The 25,509-nt window shown below is 38.8% G+C and overlaps 1 protein-coding gene across 5 annotated transcripts in view; it reads right to left on the bottom strand.

Annotated features, from left to right (window-relative positions):
- Positions 1-1,308: 1,308 nt before the first annotated feature.
- Positions 1,309-25,509, bottom strand: part of ASB7 (ankyrin repeat and SOCS box containing 7) — a 54,702-nt gene continuing 30,501 nt past the window's right edge. For all 5 annotated transcript variants that reach the window (XM_065906330.1, XM_065906329.1, XM_065906326.1 and 2 more), the window contains 2 exons: positions 18,422-19,027; positions 1,309-4,683 (listed from right to left, as the gene is read on the bottom strand). In XM_065906330.1, the coding sequence (XP_065762402.1) occupies positions 4,544-4,683; positions 18,422-19,027 (746 nt within the window). In that variant the 3' untranslated portion in view covers positions 1,309-4,543. The remainder of the gene's footprint in view (positions 4,684-18,421; positions 19,028-25,509) is intronic.

Genomic DNA, 25,509 nt, shown 5'->3' on the forward strand with positions numbered 1-25,509 from the left:
TTATTCACACAATGATCTCTCATAGGACTTCAGTCTTTTCAAATGGAATTGAGCATTGTTAACTGTCACTCAAAAATCAGTTTTTCTGGAAGATAAATATCTACAAAATGTACCATGATCTTAGAGAAATATAAGACTTTGATTACTGTTTATCAGCAGAGCCATATGCTGGTTGACCTTTTTGTTTTTTATCTAAGAATCAAGAGATCTTACTATAAACCTTATTGGTAACGACAAAATAATGATAAAATAAAGCCAAACTGTCTTTGTATCTTAGGAGTCTATATCAACCTAAATAACAGTATCTGGCAGTGGATATTTAGAATAGTTTTTTTTTGTTTGTTTATTTTTGATATTTAAAACCTTTACTGGTATTGAAGCTAATATAAATTCTGACATCAAAATTTGTAAGATGTGTTATGAGAACACAAAGTCACATTGTTACATAAATACAAAATGATATAAGTCCACTTTCTTTTATCTTTGAAACCCAACTACATGGGATGTGGAGATTTTTTTTTAATCAACTAGATAATCTGTTTTATCAATAGCTAGTAAGCCATTTTTTGTAAATTGTCTTTCAGCTGAAAAAACAATACATTGCTTACATCATATTGGAAAAGGAATGACCTTAAGATTTCCAAGCAACACAGCTATTTTTCACATCTGAACTCCCCTGCTGGTCATTAGGAATAGTTTCAAATGTCCCATTCTTGGCTTCCATCTGTGCCAAATCCTGGACAAGTCTGTAACAAGGTTATGGCTGCAAAACACTGTTTCTGCACGAGGTGCTAAGTCGTCTGCCCTCCCTTCTTAGCACACCATCACTCATTAGTCTGAGGCCTCTCCTAAATCAAGCTGTGCTTATGGGACACAGAGGAAGTATGAAACCAAAGCTGTTTGTTATATCTCTTGCAAGCTAAAAAACTACCTCAAATTCATTATTTAACTGAATATACTGTTCTGTGCTTAGAGATGCTGTGGTCCAAACTCTGTCCTCAGTCAGAATGAGGCAGAGGTGAATCTGGCCCCAAAAGGCTCAGTGGCGGATCAACACACAGAAGAAGGGGATAGATAGTCTTTTGTTGGAGGGTATTTGAAGAATGCGTTAAAAAGCAGGGCGGGGGCGGGGGGGGGGGATTCCTAAATGATCTAAAACAGTGCTATTTCCTGTATTACATTCTTACCCAATTCTTAATTATCTAAAATGCTGAGTTCACTTTCTTTCTTTTGACCAAATAGCTGGAAGTATTAAAAAGTTAAGGCAGACTAGAAATAAAACACATTTCCACTATGTTTTAAACCAGATTTAAGTGATTTTTTTTTTAATTCAAACTGACCCAAAGCAAAACTTACATTACAAAGGAAGAACAAAATACATTATGATATAACACACTAGGAGTTACATGAGAGCTAAATCTGTGGGCCAAGGGCCTCATCCCAATGACACTTTGGGATGATGTGCAATTCTGCAGCAAAGTTAGAACCTCAGTTTTTGTATGGTCCACTGTGGTAGTTAAACTACACATTCTCATCTTGTAGGGTGTGTATCTGACAAACCAAGCTAGACTCCCTCATGCTCCAGATGTGTACTCTTGCTACTGCCAGAACACTGAATTCTCTAGCGGAAATGCTGCTCCAAGCATGACTGATAATGAATTAAAAAAACAAAATTGTCAAGTCCTCCAAACTAACAAGCGTGGATTATTCTGTAGTAAATAGTTTAGAAATATGGAAATTAAATAATCTAAAAAACACCCTTACTCTGCTGTACATTTATAAACACAAATATTTACACACACACAAAAAATCTTCCGTTTGCAAAAGATGAGGTTTGCAGTTCATTAATGATCATAATCTTTTATGAGCTGGTGTCTTTGGTGTACTTGCCAAATATATTTTTATAAAGGTTTAGTAACAGGCTTAAATAATAAATTTCAAAAGAAACATAGAAGGATCAGTGACAAATTTGATACTATTCTGAACATTTCAGTCAAGATTCTGGAAAAACCAGTTGATTTTCTGAAAACATTTGTCCTCATTACGTTACTACAGAGTGCTTCTCTGCCAATCAAAATGGAGAGCAGACCTGCACATTCATCCCTGTATTCCACCAGTTACCAACTTTGAGACATTTTAGTTACTGTTAAAGATGATATGTGATTGGGATTCTAGTAACAACAAAAATAAAACATTCTTTTCAAGATTCCAGAAAAATCAAACCTCAAACAAATAATGGAATTATACACTTCTTCATTAAATAGAAATTTGGATTCCAGGAAGAGCTCTCATAATTTTTTTTTTCTCTTAAGTCTAAGCAGCAATACAGAGCAAAGAATTTACCTTAATCTGATCTTTTTACTTGGAATTTCCTGACTCTAACTCAGTGGTGAACTTAGTTTTGGAGATCTCCGAATGGCTAGGGAAAGAAAATCATTTTAAACTAACTGAATAAATTAATAGACACATGAGGAGATGAGCCCTGTGCGAACATAACAGTAACACTGCTCAAAGGCAGGGTCCTGCCTGCCTTCCCACGTCCCTGTCTCCCTGGCCTGGGTTCAGGGAGAAGCAACACCATTCATTTCCAGCCAAGCCAGGTCCCTGATGCCAAGTGTGCCTTAGCTGGTTATTGGTTTCCGGAAGGAGAACACAGCTCAGCTCCTAGCTTCACAAGGATTCTCTCTCAGAAGATAACTTTTTGGAGATATTTTTATGGGAAAAAAGTCAGAATACCCATTTCTATCTATCACAACCCAGTTACAGTTTTTGGATGGTTGCAAAACTGGCCACACACTGAGTGGTTCCCTGCGGAAGAGGCTACGTACCCCATCCGTGATCCCTCACATCGCCCTCTTCCTGAAGCTGCCCATTGTTCAGAAACCTGCTCCCAGCCCAGGCCCAGCAGAGCAGGGATCTGATGCCAGAGCTACTTCGCATCCAAGAGAATAAATTTTGTGCTTGAGGAAATATCACTGTTGGCTCTGATAAAGGATAAAACCAGAGGAGACTCCTAATTCTGCTTAGTTATACTTTTCAGGTGAAATAGCTTTATACTTAATGACTTAAAACTAGAAATTGAGACAAGAGAAGCCCTTTCTTTTGTAAACTTCTGACAATAAATTTATTACTAGTGTGTAAATATTCTGAAATTTCCCAAAGCACTAAGAACAATACTGGGATAGTTTTAAAGTTTCTTCTGGAACTAATACGATGACACATCAAGCACAGGGCTCATTTCCAAGGGCATCTCCATAGATTCCTAATACCTCTGGAACCACTGTTATTCACACTTTATCATATTTATGTTTACACTGCAAACATATGCTGATCAACCCAGAAAATAACTATTCTGAAGAGCGTAACTGGGTATAACTTTAAAATAGATAGGAAATGCTTAATTAGCATATTAGAAATTAACCAGACTTACAAATGTGCACCCATTAGAAATTTTACCCTTTAGACATTTTATTTCAACTGGGACGAAATAAACACCATGAAACCATCCCAAATTATTTATCAATTAAAGCCAAATGATTTAACAGTATTTTGGCTATTTTTAGGGAATACTCTACCACCAGGACATGAAACTTTCTGCTTAAACTGAAGTAAAAGACAAAGCTTAAAATGGAAACTGCAACTGACACTATGTTCTGCAATTAAAATTAAAGTGGCAGTTCCTGTTCTCACAGGCATGTCAAAGCCAGCTGTGGAATGAGGAACATCAAGTGAAATAATGGATAATATACACCAGAAAGAGTTTGCACTGGAGGCACTATTTTAAAAACAGAATACACGGGCTTTATAAATTTTTTTTTTTTCTTTCCCATTAATTGTTTTAAAAGCACAATTCAACTAGAGACAGAAGTTGAGACTCAACGTCTCTGGGTAGTGTACTACAGTTGTTAAAAGTGAGTTACAACGAGCACACCAACAAAGGCAGAGGGATTGGGTGTAAGTCATCCAAAGCTACATTAATTAGGAAAAGAACAGTTTGAAACAGCCAATTTGTACTCATTAAAATGAATGAGGTGACGGCATTACTTAAAAAATTTCTTAGGGCATTTTCCAGTAGGACCCTGGATGCCCTGGCTGAAATTGTGCCTCCAAACTGTAACAAGTGCTCTGCTGGTTTATAATATTGTGCACGCCAATGAAACCATAAATTTGGAAAGGGTCAATTCTCCACTCCAAACCTGCTTGTGTCATTTTGGAAAAACAATTGTTTTAAATGCAATATTGTATAGAAAGCTTGGACCTCTTAAACTTGGACCAAGAAACCAAATTAAGACCTTCAAGCATGTGGGGGGTGTGTGTGTGTGTGTGTGTGTGTGTGTGTGTGTGTTGTGTGTGTGTGTGTGTATAAAAAAACCTCTCCCCTACAATGAAAACCAACCAAACAAACAAAAAAACCTGTAAGTGTATACCTGCTTTCTGACTTCACAGCAAATCAGAAATTGCATAGGATATACTTTGTGCAAGGCAAAAAGCCTTTTAAGTATCTGGAATATAACTCCTAATCTTGCTCACAGTTCTCTGTGTATCAGATATCATCAAATTTGTGTTTTAAGTAGTCTTTCATGACCTTGGCAATTGGTAGTTCATCAAGTAGTTTTAGGTTTTGAAGGCCTATACACTGTCGAATTTTAATTCGGCACAGGTCTTGCAAGTTTCTGGGTTGTCCTAAAAAGACAGAAAAAAGAAAATGTTACAAAGCTGCAAAACACAACATTTAAGGAGGGCTTTAAGGTTCTGAAAGGAGTATTTTATTTCATTGGGAAGTGTCTCTCTACGGACTTTACATGCAAAGGAGCAGAGAGATGAGCTAGGAGGATGCATCCTGGGTACCATTACATGGCATCTCACTGATCCTTTTCACAGCGCTGGATGGTGGGTAGTTTCACTTCCATTTGACAAATAGGGACACTAAGGATCAGTGATTTTAGTCAACTGCTCAACATCAGACAACCAACTGAAGTGTTTGAGACTGAGACTAAAACCAGTTCTTCTGATTCTCAGCCTGGTTTTCTTACCATTACAAATCGGAATGTCAGCTCTTGTCCCAGGTAGGCCTCTAATATGCGGGTTGAACCTGTGTGAGCAAATCCCTCTTCTGGGCCTCAGTGACTCCACCTGAAAAGTGAGGGAGCTAAGTTCCTCCTATCAGCTCCCTGTCCAGGGCACGGACCCCAACCCCGGGGAGTTCTCCCAAATGAGGTGTGCCCCTCTGTTCCCCATGATTCTAGACACAGCAGAACCCTGCTGTGGGGAGAAGGGAGTGGACTGGGAGGGTGGGCAAGAAGGTGGAAAAGGCATATCAAGCTATCCTGAATTTTCGTGTCTTCAAACATGCCATCCTGACCATCTGCCAATAAAAACCTATGCTATAAATGAAACAACAAAAAAAAATTACACATTGCAATTTCTTTCACCTTTGAATACTGTGTTTCACCAAAACAATAGAGACGACCACAAACAAGAGCAAAATTCTTTGCTACCAAGTCTCAGAAGTGTTTGGATTCACATAAATTTCTACTTTCATATTAAATGGCAATAATGATACAAATTAACATATGTTGAATGTGTACTCTGTGCCACGTAGTCTTATAGGCTCCTGACATACACTAACTTGTTTTTATCCTTTTATGAGGGAAGTACTTTGATCATCAACCCCATTTTACAGACTGCTTGCATCTCCAACATTAAGTAACATGCTTAAAGTCAAGAACAATGCCATACTTCAGCAGTTCTCAAACTTTTTGGTCTCAAAACCTCTTTACGCTTTAATTACCATGCAAGAAGTTAAAACAGAAAGTTCAGAAATACATATTAATTCATTTACAAATAATAAAGATAAGCCTATTACATGTTAACACAAATAACACTGTTATGAAAGTAACAATATTTTCAAAAATAAACAAAAAAAATGGCATTTTTTCCCATTTTTGCAGGTTTTTAAAGGTCTGGATGAATGGATAATAGCTGAAGTCTCATGTATGCTCTCATATCCAATCTGCTGGGATGAAACCACATCACCCAGTCTCTGAGGAAGTTCACTTACTCTCGTAAAAGAAGGAATGTGGAAAAGACAAATAATGTCTCAGTATTACAAGGAAAATCATTTTGATCTCAATATCCTGAAAGGGTCTGGTTAATTCCAGGAGTCCCTGGGCCATACATGGAGGACTACTGCTATACTTCGTACTTACTTGAATTGTACCTGTTTATAGGGATCACCATTATTATTAAAAATTATAAATGAAAAAGGGTCCTTAAAACTCAAACCTCTGCACTGTAAGGCCTGTGTGATCATGCGCTTTCTGAGAGGCCCTAAATACATGGTCTCCTAACAGAATCACAGTTGAAGCTACTGCTCTCCTAAAGAATGGCTGTAAGCCAGCAGCATGGATCTCCATGGATGTCTGCCTGAGGATTGTGTGAGGCTGCTGTGCGCCTCTTGGTGAGGCTATATCCTCCTCACCATCCAGATCGCCGCTAAAAAGGCCACTTTATTAGAGCAGACGAGGTCAGGTTCCCTCTCAGATACTTCCTGAGTTCCGTTTCTCTGGAGTACTGAACATGGCTATGATTTCACATTTACTCGGTGATTACCCATTAATGCCCATCTTCTTCCTTATACGTTCCATGAGGGTAAGACGATTTCTGGCTGCCAACACCTGACACAATCAATACTCAACAAATACTAGCTGAACAAATGAATACTTAATAAGCTTGTCCTAAGAGTATAAAACAGTCAACTAACTCATTGCAAAACACACCCATGTCAACAGCAAATCATTTCTTATTATCTGTTTGGAAATATTTTTCATCACCATTCATGGGCTACCTTTAGGAAGAAAATAAATTATCAGTCATTTTTCAATAAATGCTTAAACTATTTGATCTACAAATGCAAACCAGAGTATGAATCATATTTGAATCTTTGTTTAAAAAGAATCTGATTTTCCTAAAAGATGGCAGGTTCTTTTGAAGTACAATATTAATGAAAAGAACAACCACAATGTATTCAAGGCAAAACAGATGAGATAAAATTGACATATATAAATATACATGTATACTTAAATGAAAACATCATCTAACAATGTGGGAAAATTATTATATTACTGGAATTTGCTTAGCTAAGGTAGAAAAGATGAAAACAAAAGGTCTTGTTTTGTGGAAGAGTACACTCTCCAAAAATGAGCACAGTTATTTCCAAAGACCTCATGCTCTTCTTTAAATAACATGACTAGATACCCCAGTGTTAAGAGACAGTATCTGGGTTCCCTCTCCTAGAAACTGACTATGGTGAAACTCATAAATCAGAGGTCCCAACTGACTCTTGAGACATTCACTCTTGGCACACAACTATCACCAGGCCATTAAGTCTACAAAAAGGAACTGAGGTCACCGCCCAAAAGTCCAGGCTGAGCTCCTAGCCAACTGCCTGCACAACTAGCCAGGCATCAGAGTGAGACATTTTGAAGGTGGAAAGACCCCAGTCAAGTGGAGTGACCCCAGCAAGATGACAATGCTTGGTGCAGAGAAATAAAATAATTAACTATTATCATTTTAAGCCACTCAATTTTGCAGCATTAGATAACTGAGATTCTGGAATGTGGAAGTAGGGTGTTACCATTAAAAAAAAAAAAAAAAAGAAATCTAATAGGTAGCTTTGTCATTGGGACCGGGAAGGGGGAAGAGCTTTGATGAGGCTGACAGTCAGGGCTAAAAGTTTTTAAAATGTTACTAGAAGCTAGAGGAAAGGGAAGATATAGTTTGGCAACACTGTCACCTGGGGTAAGGGGAAAACTGGAAATGCCCTAACAATCTAGGTAAGAAAATTTCCCAGGCAGAATATTACAAGTGCCACTGGCTCTCCTCATTGGCTGTGATAAATCGCAAGAGGGCCAAGATGAGCCAGCAAGTTGAATTCAAGGGACACAGCTACAGAAAGCCACCATCCACAGGAGCTACTGGTGCATGAGCCTCTCCAGGTGAAAATGTGCTTCCTATGCCTGAATATCAGAAAGCTTTACTCAATTTGCTACTGAATTCTCTTCTTCTTAAGCAGTATGTTGCAGCAGTCTCAATGTTTGAAGATTTCTTGGCCATATGTAACTCTTCTCTGCAGAAATACCTCGAATAGTAAAAGCCACAGTTAAACCACCAACTTTTACACCCAGTAGCTCTTGGGTGAGCTACTTAGCCTTCTACTTTGGTTTCCACATCTAAGAACTGAGGATGACCTACACAATAGGCCTTACAAGCATAAGAATTAGTTTTGGTAAAGTGCTTACAACAGGATCAGGCATATAGTAAGAGTTATAGAGTATTTGGTATATAATGTTAAAACAGTAATTTTAAATACTGGAAGGATATAATGTTTTGGTTCTCCTTCTCAGAAAAGTAGAGGGCTCCTTCTTGGAAGGAGCTCTGTTTTCCTGCTGCTAAGATGGTAAGAAAATGAGTTGACAGTTTAATAGTAAAGGAGCATGATGCCCAGTTCTAGGCAAACTGATGGAAATTATATTCTTGAAATCACTACATGACTTGGATTAGGCAGAGATGGGGGAACCTTGGAGAAGAAGCTGTGCAGTGATGAAGTGAGGGGTGTCCACAAATACACAGCTATGTCCTCACCTTGGCAGGTAGTGGCACTGGGTGAAAAGCAGGCTACATGATAAAAAGTAATAGATACTACTCATTGTAATGATTGCTATTTCCAAGACTATTTAAGGAGCCATTTTTTTTCCCAGGAAAATCATTTTAGGAATAGAGGATTATGACTGAATAAAGTACAGGCATACCTCATTTTATTGCACTTTGTAGATACTGCATTTTTACAAATTGAAGGCTTGTGGCAACTCTAAGTTGAGCAAGTCTATCAATGCCATTTTCCCAACAGCATTTGCTCACTTCATGTTTTTGCATCACATTTTGGTAATCCTTACAGTATTTCAAATATTTTCACTATTATTGTACTATTATCTCTCATTATTTTATTATTATGTTATCTGTGATCAGTGATCTTTTTTTTTGAAGCCACTGGCTAAAGGCTCAGATAATGATTGGCATCTTCTAGTAATAAAGTACTTTTTTTTTAAGTTAAGGTACGCACGTTATTATTACTTTTTTTTTAGACAAAATGCTATTGCACATTTGGTATACTACAATATAGTGTAAATGTAACTTTTCTATGAACTGGGAAACCAAACAATTTGTCTGACTCCCTGTACTGCAGTGGTCTGGAAAAGAACCTGCAACATCTCCAAGGTGTGCCTGTACTTACTTTCTTGTCAACACATCACTCAAAAGTACTTACTGAGCACCTACCATGTACTTAAAAATGCACTGTCCCAAAGATTAAAGGGACAAAGGAAAGGAGGAGGCAGAGGAAAAGAAGGCAGAGAAAGAGAATAAAGGGGACAACAACAAAAATCAATACACGTACACGCTGTTTACTAGGTGTCTCACTCCTGTGCTGTTCAACAGCAACTGCCGTGTTCAAGGGATCACAGTAGGAGACGCCCGAGGGAGACATCTCTCACACACACACACACACACACACACACACACACGAAGTATAACTTAAGGAACTATAAATGCTATGGGGGATGCAGAGACACTACAAACTATTATTCATACTAATGAATTACAATGGATTACATAACACTTCAAAGGGTTATTAGTCTTTCCACTTGGTAAAGAAGCCCATCATTAGTAATAATTGGGCTGGTATAAAATAGGAAATCAGCTTTTGAAGAGCCTGGTCTAGAACAAATTACAAAACCAGGGCTGCAGCATAATTTCAAAAATTAAACACCCTAAAGCATTAAAGATCTCCTTTTGACATGACCACCTCTGCATTTGCCTTAAGCCAAAGAAAAGCACATACTGCTTTGTAACAAACAACAGAAATTCTTAGAAGGCTACACAAGAAACAGAAAGTAATACAAATATGATAGAAATGGTACAGAATAAGGTCATACTTTCCATATCAAAGACCTTAAAATGTAGTGTAATCTGACTTAGAACTGTGCACTGTATCATCCAAGCTACTGCTGCTGCTGCTAAGTCACTTCAGTCGTGTCCGACTCCATGTGATCCCATAGACGGCAGCCCACCAGGCTCCCCGTCCCTGGGATTCTCCAGGCAAGAACACTGGAGGGGGTTGCCATTTCCTTCTCCAATGCATGAAAGTGAAAAGTGAAACTGAAGTCACTCAGTCATGCCCAACTCTTAGCGATTCCATGGTCTGCAGCCCACCAGGCTCCTCCGTCCATGCGATTTTCCAGGCAGGAGTACTGGAGTGGGGTGCCACTGCCTTCTCCAAGTCATCCACGCTGAGGCTGTGTAACTCTGGATTCCATCCAAGAGTGAAATCAAAGTAGCCTTTTACTTTTCAATACCGTGATTCTTATTTTGAGGTGAGCTAGCAGCAGTAGCAGCACTACCTTTGTCCTATAAAATAAGATTTATTTAACACATTTCATACTAAGCCTGTGAAGGGGGTTCAGGGACAAGAGCAAAAGAATAAAGTGTGCTCATGGTAGGATCTTAAAAGGGAAACTAAGATAAAATGGAGGTACTGGGAGACCAATCCAGATGTTGACCCAAGATGAAAAGTGCTAAGTAAATAAGGTTAGCTTATTATAAATGCAGTGTACTATTTATTTCTAAAAGTAATTTTAATAATTGATACTAAATAACCTAGGAAGACTACAATGCAGAAGTGTAGCAAAATCCCCAACTAGAATAAAAATCAATAATCAAACATAATCTTTGTTAAAATGTGTTACACAAATTATTTCTCCAAAGAGCTATACTAAGTATCACTATTTTGATAAGTCATACTAAAAAAACAAACAAAAGAAAAAGTCAAAGAAATTGGTAACAGAAGCATGTGAAAGGAACATAGGAGTAAGGGCACCTGGGGCAGAGGAACTGCTATGATCGCCTGCTTACACACCTGTTGCTGTACTGGACTTAGCCGAGAAAGTCACAGCCTAAATTTCACTTTCTTTTTTTTTTTTTTTTTTTTTTTTTAAATTTCACTTTCTTAAAATTACTTTTAAAAGTACTTGACAGATTGTCATTGCAAAACAATTAATCCAACTCATTCCCATTTACCTCATCCTTTTTCTCTCAGAAACAAGAACCCTTTATTTTTCAAATTCCTTCTGATCAGTGTAATCATTAAAGCATTTTTATTTAAATAAAAATATTTTAAAATTATAAAGTACTTAAATTATCAAATACATTAAAATTATTTAAAATTTAATTTAAATAATTAATCTCTTTTATTAATTCCTTAAAACACACAAATCAAAATACAACCCAGTACTACCTTTTACATACCACTATAGCATATTGAGTGGTTGCTTCAAGTACTGGAACAGCAACTACTAGAAACACAGATTATTACATTGACTCTTCTGAATATTAAACACAAACCCAACTGGCATATTCTCTGCCTTAAGAATAATTTCTGCAAGAGCTTACCATGCTATGTAAAATAAATAAACAGATAGATAAATAAGGTGTTTAAAAACTAGTTAAGTGGTTAACTTACTCAAGGACTCCTTCACCTCTGACATGCTTCTGTGCATGGTGAATCACTGAGAGACGGTATCTACAATCCAGGGCACTAGTCTTCTAAATGGACAATGAATCTGTTTTACCCCCAGAGCATCTGACGGAACGATCACTGATCTCTCTCTACAGATCCTAAGTAATAAGTGTGCTGGCATTGACCAAGCAGTAATTTAAAACTTTCCATCTTATTCACAGATTGTAACTGCAAATGGAATTATGTTAGAAAATCATTAAATCCTACAACACTAGGTTAACAGTGTGTCCTTAAAATTTTGAATGTAGAAACTGAACATTGCTAGGTCTTAACTTTTTTAGTTTTAGGACCTCTTTGCACTCTTAAAGTTGGAGGACTTCAAAGAATTTTCATTTATGTGCTGTTGTTGAGTTGCTAAGTTGTGTCTGGCTCTTCACAATTCCGTGGACTGTAGCCCACCAGGCAAGGACACTGGAGTGGGCTGCCATTTCCTTCTCCATTATGTGTGCTATATCTAACTATATTTACCAAATCTAGAAAAACTTAAAATACTGATTCCTTAAAATGAGAGTGATAAATTCATTATCAGGGGAAAAAAAAGCTGCTTTCCAAAACAAGAAAGATTTCATGAGAAGAGTGGTACTGTTTTACATCTTTGCAAATATCTCTTAGGTCTGGCTTCAGAGAAGACAGCTAGAATCAGAGATCTGCTTCTGCATACCATCTGCTGTAAATAATATGCTGTCTTGATTGAAGTAAATGAAGAAAATCCAGACTCACAATGGTAGTGGGAGGAGGAAGGGATACTTAATGGCCTTTACAAATAACCATGGCTCTTTGATACTACACCAAAACTCAACAAGAGGTGCTTTTTAAAGGTTAGATGCAATATGGAATCTGATCCCAAATCAGTGAACTTTTTTATACCCTTTCATATTAAAATCCGATTGGTCTATTTTGCCCTTCGAAGGGATCTTTTACCCATGCACGATTGTGTAACATCATGCATCAGTCATCTGGAAAACACTGATTACCGGAGTTACGCAGATCTTTCCAATGGTGACCCAATTCATTGCATGATAGCAAAAAATTACTTTTGTTAATAGCTCTACTGATTTTGAAAAGTTTTTACATATTGGTAAACTGTCAATGTCCTAGTGGCAAATATAAGCTTTTCAAAATTCTAACTTTCACTTGAAAGTTCAAAATTTGTTGCTCATCATAAATACTTTCAGTTGTTTTCCTTAAGGTGACAAGTGAACTTTATTCATTTTCAAGAAAATGTTTACGAAATACCAAAGCCTAACCAGCTTGGCAGTCCATCTCGTATTTTAGATAAATATGATATTCCATCAAAAAAAAGTTGCTGGTTCAGATCAAACAAATCACAGATGTACTTTTCCTTAATTCAATCACACTTTGTTACAGAGTAAGAACACTTTCAATTTCCATCTCACAGATGGACCCAGAGGACCCAGAGGAGTCGGGTGGAGAGGGAGCTGGGAGGGGGGATCGGGATGGGGAATACGTGTAACTCTATGGCTGATTCATGTCAATGTATGACAAAACCCACTGAAATGCTGTGAAGTAATTAGCCTCCAACTAATAAAATAAAATAAAAAAAATAAAATAAAATAAAATACAAAAAAACAAAACAAAACAAAAGAATATTAAAAAAGGTACATACTCAAATGGATAAGATTTAATAAAATTAAATCAAAGACATTCCTAGATGGATCTGGAACACTATTCAGACTACCTTCTGGTGAAGAACACTACTGCCAGCAGCCTCTGGGGCCACGGCTTTCATGCTTGCTCAGGTGCCTGCTGTTTCACCCATCACCGCTCACACGTCAGTGCAAAGTCAATGCAGTCAAAGAGGCCAGTAATATCTTAGCACTGTTATGAAATTAGTTTTGATCTCATGTCTTGAGGACCCCCGAGAGTCCACTCCGTTCTATATGAATCCAAAAACAAAATAAAACCACAAGCAGCAGGATATCATTCCCTTTAAGAGTGGTTATTGGCAAGAATTTTTAAAAGGAGGGACCCCACAGACTCTTAATTCCCCTGATTTTCAGAGAAGGCCACAGCCCCGTGGGGTGGGTGGGAGGCTAGGCAGCCTGCCCAGGCGTATCAGGTAAGTCAGACGCTGGGGCAAGAGCCCACTGTCTGCTCTCCCTGGCACAGGACGCAGCTGACCCAACAGCAACCAGACACAGGCCCTGCTGAGAAACCGTCGGGGCGCCGTGAGGGAGACACGGGCCTCTGAACCCAAGAGGGCAAACGCTGCTCAGCCCTAGGGACCGAGGACGGGATGATTTTCACATTGTGGACGATTTTCACGATGTAACTGAAAAGTGATAAAAACAATGAACAGACTTCTGGTTTCAGCTCCAACATAAAAGAGAACTTGAAGTAATCATAATCACTCCAGTTCTTACATGAAGAAAAAGCTGAACAAACTCAGAATCAAGGGTGTATCTAGGACCCATCAGTATATGGATGTATAGGGCACTCCTCCACCACAGAATCTGGAGAGAGAGACAGATCTGTAATCAGAGCTGAAATCGGTGCACCTGGGGCAGAAGCTACTGGAGTCACAAACTAGTAGGAACACTTAAATGGTCCTTTAGACAAGCAGCCAAGTGCTGTGCATGGCCCAGCCTGGGAGTGAGAGCCACAGTCTTAGGAACGACTCACGTGTTCTGAGCTGTCCTTTCAGGGACCCCTCAGGTTCTCAAGGGAGAGGCAAGGAAGACCCCTGGTGGCTCTGGCAGGAGGAAGGTGTGAGCACTGACCTGAGAGACACTCGGAAACTTCACAACGAAGGTCTGTGAGCCAAGGGAGAGACCTCACCAGAGTCCTAGCCGTCCTGGAGAATAAACGTTTCTCTGACCCCTCCACCACAGTCCTCTCACCAAAGTGTGGGTATTTGGTGGTGGGGCAGGGGTAAGGCAGGAAACAGCGGAAAGGACAATACTTTCCTCACGGACTTTCTCTCTCTCTCTCCTAAAAGACGTTCATATTCTGAATACCTCCTTGACTAGGGAAATTTACACTGTAGGGCAGGGAGCTGACAAGGGGGAAAGAGCACCAGCTTACAATCCAGTTGCTCAGGGAGGTTTTCATTATCATTAAACCATTTCCTCAAGGGAAGCTTTCCTTATGAAATAATCTTTCTTGAAGTTTTGGTCTTGTACCTCTTTTAACATTTTCTTGTGCTTGCCATTTCTTGTGCATAAATGTTAATTTTTTTCTTTTGAATTGGACAAACATTCCTACAATCTCTGCTCTTCAGCTAGAGAATTTTTGCCCTTTCCTATATTGCCAGAATTTTCATGATCCTCTTAGCTCTATAATGGTGTTTTTGCAAACTACACATACAAATTACCCTAATTAACTGCATGCACTGGCACAATCCTCAGAATGAGAGTTCTCAACAGGCCTCCGTAAGGGGTCTCCACCAGGACGCCTGCTGCTGCCTGTCACCAGCACGTCTTCCTGCCCCCGTCACACCTTCACTGACCTCACTCATGCGTCTTTAGTTTATTTGCTCCATTGTCTCTGCTTTCTCTTTTTCTCCAAGTAAAAGAACTAAGACCCAAAACTAGCTTCTTTAAGGACGAAACATCCTTCCCTCAGCAAGGTGATCCTCATTCTCTAGGTATGATCTTTGGCTCTTCTTGGTTGTATTCATTATTCCCGGGCACAAAAAAGCTGGTCCTTCAGTTGACTGGCTTTCTGGAGGAGGCCACATTGAGTTCTGGACATTCAAGAAGGCAGAGGTTTCTGGAAGTCTGTCTGTAGAGTAACAGCAGCTTTTTGTGGCTTCTCCCTCTACTGTGATCAACAAGGCGCCTGCACGTACTACTTTGTAACTAAGCCACTTGACCTGCCCTGTTTTTATGGAGTGTGTATCAGAGGTTTTACGGCAATTTTTCTAAAAAGCCACAACTTTTAGATTCTAAGATTACGACTGTTTTGAGCTCTTCCGACTTAAATAATGTGCTCTCTAGTCAAAGTGGAACAATGAAAACTAACATGGCCCTGAACAAAGACCACCAAGTGCCTTCGCTGTTCTTACATCTCAGGAGTCTGAGTTCTCAGATCAGGGGCCGAGGACGCGGGGCTGAGGGAGCGGGGGCTCGGCAGCAGCACAGGCAGGAAGGAACTCAGGGACTTAACCTGACGCTCCCTGAACCACCCAACCATCTTTCACTCTGGTTTTCAAGAGAGCCAGTACAGAGCTCCAGTGAGCCATCAGTTACAGTCAGTCCTTCCAGCAACTAGGAAAAAGAAAACCTCATAAACAATGCACAGGTGAAGCAGAAACACTTCATTTGCTTTTGGCAGAAGACACCACTGATGGCAAAGTCAAGATTAATGAATTATGTCACGGCATCTGAAGACAGAGGCTAACTGCAGCCTTCCAAGGACAGGTGTTCCTTTGCTTCTGAAAAGCATCCCAAGTTTGCTAAGCCTCCATCCTCATGGTTGCAGTCAGCCAACCCACCTTTTCTGCGGACCTACTAGGTGCACAGCTTTGCTCCAGGTGCAGTGGAGAACTCAAACACAATGAGGCAGGCATGTCAATTTTTCTATCCTCCCTAATTTTAAAGGTACATGTGCATCTCTTTTTAACTCAACACTTGCTCTCCAGCAGCACTCCATGGTGGCGCTGAGCAGCTCCAAAGGGCCGGGGACAAAGGGCCGACTCCTCCCATCCCTCTGGTCGCCTGTCTTCACAGGCAGACCGCACCACAGTTTAGAGAGCTGAAAACAGGCAGGGCAAAATAAGAATCTAAGGGATTCGATCCACAGGTAGCAAGTCAGCCCCTGCTGTTCATCCACCTTCACTTAATACTTTATTTTCTTTAAAAAAAAAAAAAAAACAAAAAAACAAAAAACACACACAAAGCACTTATAATGTACCAAGTATTGTTTTAAGTGCTTTATACATATTAACTCATCAATCCTCACAACAGGCCTACAAGCCAGATATGATTACCCTAATTTTAAGATAAGGACACTGAGGCACAGAGCAGTTAGCAAACCTACCCAAGGTCACAGGTAGTATGTGGCAGAGTTAGGGCTGGAGCTAACTCAGTTGAGTCCTAGTCTACGCCATTAACCACTGATCAAAGTACTTAACAAACAGGCTGCGGCATTTACGTATGTAACAGGTTTTCCTGAAGGCAGCCAGGTAATCTAGTATCAAAGTTAAAGCAACAAAAACAAGACACTCAGAATTTATGTATAAGATACACTGTGTAGGCTATACAACAGAATTCTAGCCTCAAGTCCAAGAGTTATTTTATCTTTCACAACACCAACAACCCCTATCAGTCTGTAACTGAAAACTACTAGAATATTTGCTGAAAGAATCAGCATTTGAACTTTTGCTGCAGTCTTTTCCTAAAATATGGCCTGGATCTGAAGTCGGGGGGGAGGAATCAGCACACACAACACCTCCTGTCTCTTGAGTACATCACTGTGTCTCAAAAGCTTTCTGCAAAGGCTCACCTACCAAACAGCCCAAAATACCTCCCCCAAGGCAGGCATACCTGTGCTGAAGAAGTCGACAGCCACTTGGCACTTGCGGATATTTAAATAATTTATAAATACAATAAAATACATTTCCTGTGTGACACATGCCACAAAATAAGAGCTCAAGAGTTACATGGGGCTAGTGGACAGCCCCATAATGGACAGCACAGAGATCACTTCCATCATCACTGGACAGCACGAGTTAGACCCTGAGTGTGATTTATTTTTTTGCTTGAGTCTGAATATACTTAGTAGTAATAACTTCATCCTGTCTTTCTTATTAATAAACAAAATCCAAATTATACCTCATTTCTTCATAAATTTTCTACTCCCAAATTCAGTTCCAAGGAGGACAGTGGATTATTTACAAGCAGGTCAAGTAAGCTCCTAATCCTCTATTACCTGGGACCTAGAATTTCTTTCTTCTTCTATAACAATGAATGAAACAAAAATTAGTTGAGGAAAGGGGAATGCATTAAAAATTATGGTAGACAAAATGCTTCATTTATAGACAATAGCTTCATGTTGAATATGAAGCTCCCACAAGGAAGTCGGAGAGGAGAGGGTAGCTACTCCACACAAACCAATTCCTCCACCAGAAAAACACCACACACGCACCATTAACACGGGGGATCAGACACTTCGTGGCTTAAAAAAAAGTGCCTACACAGAAACAGGCCAGTTACACTGTCCTGTGTGGGCCAGGGGCAGTGGCACCAGATTCTCTACTGGGAACAAACTTTTCCTTACAACAATTTCTAATTTCTAGCATCCTTAATCTGTACTCCTAGGATGCCTAACAAATAACACTGCTATTCCATTCCATGTGTGTTCACACTGTAAAGAAGCAGAAACACAATGATAAAACACAAGCACAGCTTAGGAATAAAGCACAAATTCTAAGACACTTCCACTGCTAAGGATGCTAAGATCCAAAATTCTCCTTCTAATTCCTCATTCTCAATTTCATGAAAGCCTGGAAAAACTATGTTTATGACTAGTAGGAAATGCCCTGTTCTAGCAATGATCTCTGTTAATTAAAAAAATTCTGCTCTTTGCATCCTTTTCGTCAACTTTTCTCTCACCCTATCTATGCCTATTTACTTTTAGTAACACAATTATTTTTATGAAATCCCGTGATATAGAGCTTTCTTTTTCATTTCAGATGAGTGGAATGAGCAGCGCTAACAAGAATCATTAACATCTGGTCATTTTAAGTTGTAAAAACACCTTAAGCTCCTCAGAAGATGCGAAAAAAATTTTTTTAAATGTAATAATAGCAATAATTAAATTACATACTTGTGACTTCTTGTAAGAAATCCAAACATGGTCGACTACTTCCAGAAATGCTTATTGAAACAGCCAATGGGGTCTGTCCTTCATAGTTCCTTGTGTTCGTGTCCGCTCCATAATTATACAACATCCGTGCACAAAGCACATCGTCCCTAAGGGCAGACAAATGTAAAGGAGTCTGTCCATCTTCTAAGCGACCCAAGTTTGTGTCTGCTCCTCTCTGGAGGAACATTCGGCAATAAGAGTGATTGCTTTTGATCACAGCATATCGCAACAGGAAACCGTTCTGAATGTCGATGTTGGCGTTGTGGTCCAGGAGGATCTTCACACAGCTTGACCGCTCTCGGATAATGGCGAGCTGAAGCGGCGTTGTGCCTTTATCGCTGAGCGGGTCAACCTCAGCCCTGAACTCCAGTAGGAGTCGGACAAACGAGTCCCTGCCATAGTGAGCGGCCACGTGAAGGGGGGTCCAGCCGTCATTGCTTTTGGCATTAATGATGTCGCTCCTGTGTTCAGATTCTAACATCAGGCGTGCAATCCGGGCCCGGCCATGCATGGCTGCGTAATGAAGAGCAGTGAAGCCTCCGATTAAGTCCTTAACTGTGGGATCAGCTAGAGTTAAAACCAAAATGAAAGCATTAGCAGACTCTGGGAGAGAAAGCAGACACTCTGCCACGGCACAGCACGTCTTAGCCAATTCTCACATGAAATGCGAAATGATTAAACACGTAATGAGCATCACGTCCTTCCTGCTTCCGCTTAACTGAAACAGTTTTAATGGAAAATAAATTTTAGTAGAAAGCCATCAAACCTGGATCAATAGGATGAGCATATGACTTACAAAGCATTTAAAAGATAAATACGGCAAACACAGAGCTCAGATCGCCACACCCCTTCTCTGTGCTAACTTAACCAGCTGCCCTTGGCTTCCCAACTCCCTCATCTCTGCACTGTTTCAGGTTTCTCTTCTGTTTTGAACTTTTTGTTTTATTCTCTCTTGTGATGCTTCTTGGTCTTAAAAAGAAGCATGTGTAGCAACATCTGCTGCTCTAAATTACGGATGTACTGTGGTCTGGCAGACTGTGTTATTTTAGGGTATATTAGGTAAAAAAAAAAAAAAAAAGTTTTTTGTGGTCTATAAAAATTCCAAAGTATGTAAGGTATATATGTTAAGTGATCTTGATAAATCATGTTTCTTTAAGATAAAGGTCTATTCTGAATTCTTTGCTTTATAAGAACTCTGGAGTTTTACAAGAATTAGGCAGCACACATTGTGTGAAAAATTGGGAGAAACTTCAGCACTGTGTAAATATTATTTTCTAAAACAGTTCCAAACCTCTCTTCTAAATCAACAGATTTCTGGAAGAAAGAAGTAAAAGAGAAGACAGAAACTAAAATGACTTATCAGTTATGTGACTTCTCTAGCCAGAGACTTTTGTCCCCTGTCCCCAGTCCTTCCTGAAGCTGAGAGTCAGCTCTGCACCACTCGCATCCCACTGGCCTTCCGGGGCAGGGGACAGAAGAGGCAAAAGAACCTTTATTCATTGCAGGCAGGTCACTTACTTCCCGGAGGCCAGCAAGTCCACGTGAAGATAACTGGTTGGACCTAACTACCTAAGAGTAAAATGCTTTCTTCTTATAAAAGTCACCCTTAATTCTTCGTTCATTCATGAAAGAGAAAAATTCACGAGTGTTTTTCAAACAAACAAAAAGCCTCCAGCGTTATGTGATTAAACACTCACGTATTGTTAAGTAAAAATATTTTTTTTAGTTCTATAACATTTTATGACAGTTTGGGCTCTTAGAAAAACCTATGAGGCAGAAAAGTATATGTAAAATAGTAATAATACTGTGGAAAATACAAATTTCAATTAAGAAGTAGCTACAACAAAAGCTATAAAATGTTAACACTTCTGAGGTAAGTTACATCAGTTGAATTTCTAAAATTATTTCATATAAACTGATATTATACAATAGTAATAAGACTTTTATGTGTTTAAAGAAAAAAAGGGTATCATATCTGCCCTGCTCTTCACTTAAAGAAGAATATAGAATCTATTCAAGTTGCGACTTAAAAAAAAAAATAAAAGCAAGAACAGTTAAACAAAGCACACTGCTGCCATCTACTGGTAAGAGGTGAGCACTAATGCTTCCACTGTGACAGAAGATGCCCTCAAGTTTCTTTTCAGATACCTTACTTTTAGATCTAGAGTGAGGACAGGCATGAAATCTAAAAGAACCTCTACTATTCAAACAAAACCGTAAATCTTGCCAAGACAGTCATTTCTAATCTATATCCAACCAGTCAACTGTTTCCAAACATTATCTCTTATCTGTTAATGAAATTCAAGTTTAATACTTTGACACTTCTCCCACCTTTCATCTACCATGGGTGCCTTTAAAAATGCCAGCAAATAGCCTCATGTGTTATTTTACAGTAAAATGAAAATTATGTTACATGAACCTGCACTTGCATCTTTGGTTTTTCACTTCAGGTTTTTTTTTGGGGGGTTCTACTTATGACTTAGTGCTATACTGAGCTAGGAAAAACAAATATTAACAAATACAGCAATGATTTGTTTATTCTAAGTAAAAAACATTAAAATGCATTATTTGAGTACATACTGGAAACAAAGCATAGAATGAAGACTGTAGGTTAACAACACATAAAATCTGTACAGTTACTTTTCTCAAGAAATTAACAAATGGAAAATATAAGACAAATAAAGATGAAAACAAAAAGTTATTATTAGCCAATGCAATAAGAAAAATCTTAAATGTAGTAGCAGAAACAACAAAACACTTAGATAAAATTCTATAAGAAACAGGCAAGACTTTCTTTGACTTAACTGAATTCACTTCATCTGTGTCTGTTCAAATGTTCCTTCATCAGAAAAGCCTTCCCTGAACACCAACACAGCAGCCCCATCAACCTTATAACTTTACTTCAGGAAGCTTTCTCTCCCCAGGTGCACGTATTTAATACAAATTATAGAAGTCTCAAAAAACCCATTTAAACTTACTGAAAAGTTTAGCAATATATATAAATAAAAGCAGAGAAACATTCCCTACCAATATGACTTCTTTCCAATAGCTTTACCGTGGTACAATAAAATGGAGACATTTTAAGTATACAGGTTAACAAACTGATCAATCATATACTCATGTAACTACCACCACAACCACAATAATTCCCATCCTCTTAAAAAGTTCCTTCCTGCCCCTTTACAGACAATTCCCTGCCCAGACTCTAGGCCCCAGGCAACTACTAAGGCTTTGTCTTTCTAGAATTTCATAGAGTTTAAGCTTTTGCATTTGATTTACTTCAGTCATTGTGATGTTTTTGAAATTCATCCCCATGTTGTTGTTGCTCATCAAAAGTTCATCCCTTTGTACTGCTGAACAGTATTTCATACTATGGATATACAGTTTATTTATACAGTCATTAGCAAATGGACAAATGGGTTATTCCTAGGCTATAATGAATAATACAAGTCTGTGGATTTATGTTTTCATTTCATTTGGGAAACGACCTAGGAGAGAACTGCAGGCTCACATGTTAAATGTACATCTGCAGGATTCCACGGACAGAGCAGCCTGGCGGGCTATGGTCCATGGGGTCACACAGTCAGACTGGCAACTAACACTTTCACTTTTCAGGAGATCAACTGTGTCCAACTCTTTGAGACCCCACGACAGTAATGTAGCACGCCAGACTCATCTGTTCACGGGACTTTCCCGGCAAGAATGCTGGAGTGGGTTGCCATTTCCTCCTCCAGGGGATCCTCCTGACTCAGGCACCGAACCTGCGTCTCCCACATCTGCACTGGCAGAAGGATTTTTTTTTTTTTTTTACCACTGAACCCCTTAAGAATCCCTAAATATAAATTTAACATAAAAAAGGTACCAAACTGCTTTTCTAAATGACTACACAATATCACAGTCCCTAGCAATGTATGAGAATTCCAAATGTTCTACATCTTCACTAATACTCAGCATTATTAGTAATGTTAACTTTACCAGTTCTGTTGAGTATAAGGTGGTAACTTGATGGGATTTTAATATACATTTCCCCAATGACTAGTGATATTGGGCTTATTTATATACATTCTTTACTGGAAGTGTCTCTTGAAATCATCTACCCATTTTTATTATGTACTTTTACTCATGACTAAGTTTAAAACTCAACTGGGTATATATTCTGGATACAAGCCTTTTTGTCTTGTATTTTCTCCTAGTCTACTGCTCGCCTTTTCACTTTCTATAATGTGTCTTTGGAAGAGCAAAAATTTTAAATTTTGATGAAGTCTACTGTCACTTGTTCTCTTTGACGGTTTGTGCATTTTGTGTCCTGATTAAGAAATCTTTGCCTCACACAAAATCACACAGATTTTCTGTTTTCTTCTAGAAGTTTCATAACTTTACCATTCATATTTAGAGCAATGATCCACTGCTAGCTGGTTTCGGTGTAGAGTGTAACATCAGATCAAGGTTCATTATTTTCCATATAAGTGTCTATTTGTTCAAGCACTATTTGTTTACACGAAGCAAGAACTTTCAGATGTACAAGTTGAATTTAGAAAAAGCAGAGGAACAAGATATCAAATTGCCCACATTTGCTGTATGAGAAAAAGCAAGGGAATTCCAGAAAAACATTGATCTACTTCCGCTTATTGACTACACTAAAGCCTCTGACTGTGTGGATACAACAAACTGAGGAAAATACTTAAAGAGATGGGAATACTAGACCATCTTACCTGTCTACTGAGAACCTATATGCAGGTTAAGAAGCAACAGTTAGAACCAGTCATGGAACAACAGATTGGTTCAAAATTGGGAAAGGAATACGTCAAGGCTATACACTGTGACTCTGCTTATTTAACTTCTATATAGAATATATCACGCAAAATGCCAGGCTGGATGAATCACAAGCTGGAATCAAGATGTTGGGAGAATTATCAACAGCCTCAGATATGCAGATGATACCACTCTAATGGCAGAAAGTGAAGAGGAAGTAGTGAACTAAAGAGCCTCTTCATGAGGGTGAAAGAGAGTGAAAAAGCTGGCTTAAAACTCAACACTGAAAAAACAAAGATCATGGCATCTGGTCCCATCACTTTATGGCAAATAGAAGGACAAAAAGTGGACACACAGTGACAGATTTTATTTTCTTGGGCTAAAAAATCACTGTGGACGGTGACTGCAGCCATGAATTCAAAAGATGCTTGCTCATTTCTATGATAAAACTATACAGTATATTAAAAAGCAGAGACATCACTTTGCTGACAAAGGTTTACATAGTCAAATCTATGGTTTTTCCGGTAGTCATGTACAGATATGAGAGTTGGACCATAAAGAAGGTTGAGAGCTGAAGAATCAAGGCTTTTGAATTGTGGTATTGAAGACTCTTCAGAGTCCCTTGGACAACAAGGAGATCAAACTAGTCAATCCTAAAGGAAATCAACCCTGAATATTCACTGGGAGGATTGATGCTGAAGCTCCAATACCCTGATGCTGGGAAAGATTGTGGACAGGAGAAGAAGGGGGCGGCAGATGATGAGATGGTTGGATGGCATCCTGACTCAATGAACCCGAGTCTGAGCAAACTCCAGGAGATAGTGAAGGACAGGAAAACCTGGGGCTCTATAGTTTATGGGGTTGCAAAGAGTCAGACACAACTTAGTGACTGAACAACAAACAAATTTGTTTAAAAGACTACCTTTTCCTCCATTATTTATCCTGCTGCCTTTGCCACAAAAGTTTACCATACAAGTGTGGATCTATTTCTGAACTCTATTCTGTTTCACCAATCTAAAAGTGTATCCATACACCAATACCTGATTATCTTGATTACTGGAGCTTTATAGTAAGTTTTGATAGCAGGTAACATCCTCAAACTTTCTTTAAAACTGTTTTGACCAATAAAGTTTAGAACCAACCTACCAATTTCTTCAAACAAGCCTGTTAAACTATTGATTGGAATATGCTAAATATTCCAAAAATGTAAACCTGTTCCAAATTATCTTAATACTATTTATTCTTCCAAACGTGAATACAGAACACCTTTCTAATTATTCAGATCTTCTTTAATTTCCCTCAGCAATATTTTGTACTTTTCAGTGTATTAAGTATTGCACATCTTTCATTACATTTATTACTAAACTTTGCTGCTATTATAATGAATTGCTTTACAGTTCATTCTCTTAATATAATTTACTGGTAGAGAGAAATAAAATTGACTTTTGTGTATTGACCTGTATACCTGTAATCTAGCTAAATTCACTTTTTAGTTCTAGACATCTCTGTAGATGTCTTACAATTTGCTAAATATACAATTATGTTCTCTGCAAATAAAGACAGCTTTACTTCTTCCTTTCCAATTCCAGGACTTTCATGTGAATAACAAAATGTGAATAAATGTAGTAAAAGCGTATACACTTGCCTTGTTCCTGATCTTAGAGGGAAAGCATTCAGCAGTTCATTTACTATGATGTAATTCTGTAGTTTTTGGAAAACCTGCAGTTTTCCACAAGTGCCTTTCTTTAGGGTTTGGAAGTTATCTTCTGCTTTTGGCTTGCTAAGAGTGTTACGATAAATGGGTATCCTATATTGTCAACCCCTTCATGGATCACAGCCTTGGTGTGGTGAAGGGACTTGCATAACTCAATGAAGGTATGAGCCATGCCATGCAGGGCTACCCAAGACAGACAGATCATTGTATAGAGTTCTGAGAAAATGTGGTCCACCAGAGAAGTGGCAACCGACTCCAATATTCTTGCCCGGAGAATCCCACAGATAGCATGAAAAGGCAAAAAGATATTTGACTCCAGTATTCATGCCTGGAGAACCCCATATACAGTATGAAAAGGCAAAACGATATGACGCTAGAAGATGAAGCCCCCAGGCTCGAAGGTGTTCACTATCCTACTGGGAAAGAGTGGAGGGCAATTACTAACAGCTCTAGAAGGAATGAAGCAGCTGGGCCAAAGTGGAAATGACACACAGTTGTGGACGTATCTGGTGGTGAAAGTAAAGTCTGATACAGTGAAGAGCAGTACTGCATGTTAACCTGGAATGTTAGGTCCACTGTTAGG

This window comes from Muntiacus reevesi, chromosome 15 (genome assembly GCF_963930625.1).
Source record: "Muntiacus reevesi chromosome 15, mMunRee1.1, whole genome shotgun sequence".
Taxonomy (NCBI): domain Eukaryota; kingdom Metazoa; phylum Chordata; class Mammalia; order Artiodactyla; family Cervidae; genus Muntiacus; species Muntiacus reevesi.